Source organism: Beta vulgaris, chromosome 4 (genome assembly GCF_026745355.1).
Source record: "Beta vulgaris subsp. vulgaris cultivar EL10 chromosome 4, EL10.2, whole genome shotgun sequence".
In the NCBI taxonomy this organism is placed as follows: Eukaryota; Viridiplantae; Streptophyta; class Magnoliopsida; order Caryophyllales; family Amaranthaceae; genus Beta; species Beta vulgaris.
The window spans coordinates 15,726,466-15,733,604 of NC_079205.1; the positions used below are offsets into that span (position 1 = coordinate 15,726,466).

General features: G+C 36.2%; 1 protein-coding gene across 1 annotated transcript; it reads right to left on the minus strand.

The window, feature by feature from the left end:
* Positions 1-216: 216 nt before the first annotated feature.
* Positions 217-5,972, minus strand: LOC104907327 (tubby-like F-box protein 7). The gene is made up of 4 exons (XM_010696241.4): positions 5,418-5,972; positions 3,072-3,162; positions 2,197-2,326; positions 217-1,137 (listed from the first exon to the last, which is right to left on the minus strand). Exons 1-4 carry the CDS (start codon positions 5,784-5,786, stop codon positions 567-569), a joined length of 1,161 nt encoding a protein of 386 aa, XP_010694543.2. The 5' UTR covers positions 5,787-5,972; the 3' UTR covers positions 217-566.
* Positions 5,973-7,139: the final 1,167 nt, after the last annotated feature.

A 7,139-nucleotide genomic window follows, 5' to 3' on the forward strand; every position in this document is an offset into this window, starting at 1 on the left:
CACTACGCTACTGGATAAGTTACTAGCCCTTATTGAGCTCATTACAGAAGTTAGTTAAATGGACAGATAACACGAGTTAGTTAAATGGACAGGTAACACGGGTTAGTGTTAATGTATCTGGTTGGTAGGCCTAGCTCCCTTTTCATTGACAAAATAATTAAGCGTGGTGCTACAATAGAAACACCCAACAAAAAAGTAGCAGAGGTAGCAGGTCAGTTGCAAAAGCACATGCTTATATTCTACACTTTTAAGACACTTACATGGAAGTATAGATACAACTTAAAGGTTATAATGCCATCAAAATAAAAAATTAAAAACTTACAAGTTAAAGCAGCAGCATTTACATAAATAATCCTTCACCTAATCAGTAGAAGGAAAATACAGATTTGGGAACAAGAAAGGAGTAAGAGGGAGCAACAGTGGAGAATGGAAAGTCTTACATATCTTTTTACCTCGTGTTTCTTTTTCTATTTTTGTTCCTTCTCTCGATATATGACGAAAAAACCTTACATTTAAATATATATATGGACACCCAGGTTATGGATAAAAGCAAGAAAGATGACAATTTACTCGCATGCAAGTTTCGTACCAAAGCTTGTTAGGCAAATCGCAAATGCTTGGAAGGCCGAGAGTGGCTGACGATAATCCATGGTGAAAGTGTCATCTCCTACCTTTCCAAACTGAAGGAGAACTATTTCTTCATCACCTTTTCCACCAGGTTGGCTTTGATCCACTGTTGCTATTAGTTGAAAGTTCTTCACCGACGCTACAGTTACCCGACCGTGAAAATTCAAGCACCAGCATTGCAAGTGCTCGTGCCACCTTGGTGCTTTGTTCCTCAGAACAGTATAACTAGAATCTGGCTCTGCCAATTTAATCTTGGCATCCTCTGTGTGATCCAAGGTGGTCTCTACTGGTCCAGGACATTTAAGGGAACAAATCATTCTTCTGGGACCTCTTGATTTCAGGAGGTTAAATTTGTAAGACACTTGCCCAACTTCAAAATTTCCAGCAGGAACTTGGGGGCTTATCTGTTTGCTCGCAAATCGACGGGTGGATCTGCTACTGGATGGTTTTGCTCCATCATGGGGTGGTTGACTGTCATATATTATAAAGTTCGTACCAAGAAAGTCCGAGCTGCATATAAAAAGTTGAGGACGCACCATTACATATTATGAAGTTTGTATCAAGAAAGCCCTTGAAAACCTAGGTAAAACAGTAAAGATGGAACATTCGATCCCTCCATCTCTAAAGAATAGGCCACGTTTCCATTTTTAAACTTCCCAAATGTTTCGTGACTATTTTTTAGGGATTACAGGAGTGCTTCTCTTTGAGTTGTTTCCTCGGAAAAACTGATTAATTTGTTCATTTCATCTTCTCTTAAACCCATCTTTTAGAGAGAACGGAAAAGGAGAAGCCTTAATAATATATACTTACAAAAAGAAAAATCAATATAGCATTTGAGATTGCCTTAGCTACATTTATCAGCCCCGTCAAAAGGAGGGGGAAGAAAGATCTACATATATCAGAACAAAAATTGCACTTATTGTGATCCTAGAAGAGTGTAGTTGCTTCCTCAGAAAAAGAAGAAGAAGAAAACAGAAGAGTGTAGTTGAATAAAAGACATTGGACTCTATATTAGCATCTGCATAAGAAGCAGACATAAACTTCCTCAAAATTGACTAAACACATTCGGAATCCTTCAGTATATCCATGCAAAAACCCTAAAGCATTCATCATTTGCAAGCCCAAAAAACACAGGACAATTTTATACCGACCAATGGAAAACCGAAGTAGAAGTAAATTCACAGGGAAAAACAATTAATATAGTCAAATAATCGGCAATGGTTGCGGAACTGGTACTCTAGCCCACCCTTGTCCATCAAGGTACTTATAACAAATTTATATCAATCAATGGAAAACTGAAGTAGAACTGTAGAAGTAAACTTGTAGGGCAAAGCAATTAATATTGTCATATGATTGGCATTGGGTTTGAAACTGGTAGTCTAGCCCAGACTTGTCCAACAAGCTACTTAAAGCAATCAAACTCTCTCACTTCCTCTACCTAGTTCTGATTTTTTCTCTTTGCTTGGAAGAAGTCAATTGGGTAGTAAAAATGTATCCAAAACAAACAAAAGTTCCGGACTTCACAGCAAATTTCTGAAATAACCTTCAAAATGAGGACAGCAACCATACCTTAGCTTCCCAACATATGCTTGACTTCCTTGTGATAGATCATCGGCATCAAGCGATATAATATACTCAATGTGGGCACCACGCCTATATCTCCTCGCAGCCAAGAGAAATTTCCCCTTTTCTGAAAATGCTGTAATTAACAGATGCCATTAGCAGCAGCCAAGCATTGGTATCCATAAGTTCATAAGCACCCAACTAAGAGTCTACCACATACACATTGTAAGTAATTAGGCCCAGTCGATAGCAGGCTTTAATTGACCTCATAGCTAGAATGGACGAATTTGGGAAAAAAAAGTGCTTATAACTTCAATGAGCTACCTCTTTAATATTGATCAGTTAAAGGGACTCACAGCAGACAGAGATTATGGCCTGATAAAAGGGTAAAGTGCTCCCAATGCTGCTTTCAGTAAACATAATTAACTCACATAACTTCAATGAACTACCTCTTAAGTCTTGATCAGTTACCGCACTCACACCAGACATAGATTATGGCCTAATAAAAGGGTAAAGTGCTCTCCATGCTGCTTTCAGTAAACATAATTAACTCACATAACCAGGCAACAATTACCACTACATATAGAAGTATAATATAATCATTTCCAGAAATTTCAGCACAAAATGATGGTTTATTATGATTTTATTAGTTAAGGTTGGTTGATTCTGGTTATAAAGCCCCTATTTAGAGATAGTTTTTGATAAATAATCCTTCAGTAATTAAACCCTGTGCCATAACATAGTTGAGTTCTAATCAACACTACAAAGAAAATTCTACCCCCCATTAAACTACCAAACACGACAGATATTTAAAAAGAAACTATACACAAAAAGGACATAGCTGGATGTTCTCATTTCAACTAGGTGTTGTATTTCCTTACATGATGGTGACACAGAGAGATAGAGGTAGAATGTAGAGTTCCTCTTGTCCCGTTTTATAAGACACTGAAGTGGCATCTCACGTGGTCCTGGCTGCACCCACATAAAACATTTAATAGCATCAGTTGCAGGAAAAAAAGAAGTGGACTTGTAAAACAGATTGAATACATATATGAATGACAAGCAAGATAACAGAGGAGAACTCATACGCAAACGTCAATAGGATATAGAGCATATATTATAAATTGGATAGCGTATAGAAAAAAGCCATATTAACATGAAGTTACAAACTAGAGTAAAAAGGGACTAAAAGAGCAACAAAACTTTTTTCTTGTCAATAACTTGTAGGCTAGTGTATATATGGGTTGCCGCAATTAATTGTGCTCTTCTTTTACTTTTCTATGCAGCAGCAAGTTATAAGACACTTTATTACTGCATATGGTTGAAGGCTGTAAGAGGCACTGCCAAATGTTAAGATGGTGTGGTCTATCTCCAGTTATTAGAAGTTTGCAACTCCAAAGACAACATAGTTTTATCTGGGTGAGTGGGTTCTCACTTCTCACAGCTCCAAAAAGCAATTTATACTCAGGATGAAACCCTCTTGATTGGAAATTAACACTGCCTCGACCACTTGAGAGTTGACCAAAATTATATCGCGAAACACCATTCTAATTCCAATAGAGTTTTCACTTGATAAGAGCTGTAAAAAACTACTTAAGATGTGTTACCAAACGAAACTAATTCTTGTCAAGCCTATCTTTGCCGAACAGGGTCCATATGGAGCATTTTTCTTGCATATGACATGGCATTAAGGGTATTTATGGTTTGATGGAAAACATTTTCCATAAATATTTTTTGGTAGATAACGCAAATGAATACTAGTTTTTCTTTGTTTAATTGATGGAAAATTATTAAGCTAAGAAAGGGAAAATGGAAACGACGGGAATGAGAGAGTGGAGAAAAAAGGCTCTCTTTCAAAATTTGGAGGAAAATGTTAGAAAAGGGATGGAAAACTCTATTCCACCTTAGTTTTCCTTTTTGAAACTAATTCTTGTCAAGCCTATCTTTGCCGAACCATATGGAGCATTTTTCTTGCATATGACATGGCATTAAGGGTATTTCTGGTTTGATGGAAAACATTTTCCATAAATATTTTTTGGTGGAAAACGCAAATGAATACTACTTTTTCTTTGTTTAGGTGACGGAAAATTATTAAGCTAAGAAAGGGAAAATGGAGATGTCGTGAATGAGAAAGTGGAGAAAAAAGGCTTCCTTCAAATTATGGAGGAAAATGTTAAAAAGGGATGGAAAACTCTATTCCACCCTAGTTTTTCGTTTTGAATCCCTTGTCCAACCAAACAATGGAAACTAGGGAAAACCGTTTTGCTCCAAAAACAAACGCCGCCTAAGCGTGTGGGATCAAGTTAAAGGTAAAAATGAGAGGAAAATAAAATCTACTAAGACTTATTTTCATAAAAATACTAGAAGTATTGTACTATTTGTCAATTGTGAAGATATTTTTCATACACTAATCTTACATTATACTTCCACAACTCACAAGATTATCCTTTAAAACATTTAAGACAAATATAATGATCTAAAACAATGGTTCAAGTTGATATGTTCGACTGTAGAATGAGATCTATTACCTTGAAACAAGATAATAACCTAAGCTCGTCGACGATCAAGAGATCTAATGCTATTAATCCTAGGATAGAGATAATTTCACTACTACATAATTGTTGACTCAATTACCCATCCATAGTGGTTAACTAGCAAGCAAATATGCATAAGCACCACTCAGTGCCTCCTATCGAAACGTCCCTAAAAGTCCAATAACTAAATTCCCTTCATAAACAACTCCAGCCTCCCTCATTTGGAGTCCGCAAATCTCACCATAACCTTGTTTTATAGTAAAACAATTCCACCTTTAGCTGAACCAGGCAATCAGATGTCATAATACACCACAATTGGAAAAAACAACTAACAGAATATCTTCGCAAGCAACGTCAATCCACCACTATTACCCAAATGGTACTTCTATCCTTAATCTAAACCTTACCAAAACCAATTGATCCTTACATATCCAACAGAGTTTCATGTTTCTTAACAACTACAATATTAGCTAAAAATGATCGCATTTCTTACCAACTCCTCTTAATTTTATAAACTCACCATTAAAACACACAATTCCTCAATTTTCCGAAATATTTAAAAAAAAAATATTCTCTATTTTCCCTAATTAAGAGCAAAATCAAAAAATAGAGCATGACATTTGATCCAAATTCATACAATTGAACAAACCTAATTCAAAAATCAAACAAAAAAGAAATGAAATGAAAAATGACCTGTTTAAGACAAGAAGGAAAGGTGATCTTAGCAGTAGAATGAGGAGACTTAACAATATCTCTAGTAATATCTCTCCACCTCTTACAAACACAAGCACAAACAACAACGTTTCTACGAAGCGGCCATTTATCTTCAGAAGATTCAACACGAGCTATGATATCTATAAGAAGCTCAGGCAAAAGTGAAGACCATCTTCCTGAGTCGACGTTGACGAAATCGGTAGTAGAGGAGGAGAGAGAAAATGAGGCGGCAGAGGTAGGTGGTGGTGGTGGTTCACGCTGAGACTTGGAGGATGAGAGAGAAAAACAACGAATTGAAGATGAAGAAGAAGAAGAACGCCTTGATAGAAAGGATCTGGTGAGAGACATCCGGCTATCATGGAGGAGAAGAGCAAGGAAAAATTCGTTAGGGAGGAGAGAGAAAATTGTATAAACGAAAATGGAGGAGAGAGACTCGGAACGAAACAGAGAGATGGGTGGGTGAGGATTCAGGATTCGAGAAAGGGAGGGGTGATAGAGTTACGGGCGTGTTTTCGTCACCGTCGACTTTCTCACTTTGTGGGATGGGATTTTTTTTTATTTCACTAAATCTTGGGATCGTATTCATAATAATTTAATGTGAATTTAAGGTAATTATATTATATAAAAATTGATTATCTGAGAGAGAATTAATTGTATTATACTTCTTTCGTTTTTCTTTTATAGATGTCACACAAAAAAGTGAAGAGTTTTTAAAAAAGGTTGAGATAGAGAGAGTGAGGACCATCACTTTTTGAATAAAAAACATTTGTTAAAAAAAGTATGGGTATTTTTAAGGAAGAAGTGGTGGATCACCAATTCTTTAATATTATTTAAAAAATTTATGGTGAAAAGGAATTTATTTTTGGTATATAGTATTTAGGATAATTTGCCAAAAGGGACCTTAGAATTTTTTGTTTTTGCGAGAAGGGACCTTAAAAAAAAAAGTTGGCATTTAAAGGCCAAACAACAAAAAATATTGTGACGAAGGACCTTACCACCGGTTTCCGACGTTGACCAATCTTTTCAGACATTGACTTGCCTCAATTTCTAAATGGCACTCCTATTCTAATTTTTCCCTCTTTTTTTGCCCTACTTTGACAAATTTTTCCCTCCTAATTTCCCTTACTTATATTTGCTTCTTTGTACCCCAAATACCATTTCTGCCTCATCTCCCATTTCTTATCTCAATTTTGGCTCTTTCAATCAAAGGTTAATTAGGATTTTGCAAGCTTTTGTTCAAACCCTTTTCATTTTTGGATTTTTTTGTAGTTGGGAATCCTCCTTCTTTCTCTCCTACGCTGCTTTGCTCTGCTTTTCCCCATTTTCGAAAAGTTTTGTGTTAGTGCAATGAAGAGATTAAAGATGAAAACTTTAATAAAGGATAGTACATTGAACTTACCTTTTTGCAATTAATCAGTTGGATGTCTTTCAATATTCAGCAGCACACCATCATTAATGGTGGTTTTCAAATTTTGGAGAGAGAAAGAGAGAGGGAGAAATAAAGGAGTTAAGTGACAGGGAGTTGGGTCTGTTTTTGGTATTTAGATGGAGTGCAGTTATAAAATTAGGGAGTGTCATTTAGCAATTGAGGCAAGTCAATGCCTGAAAAGATTGGTCAACGTCGGAAACCGGTGGTAAGGTCCTTCGTCACAATATTTTTTGTTGTTTGGCCTTTAAATGCCAACTTTTTTTTTAATGTCC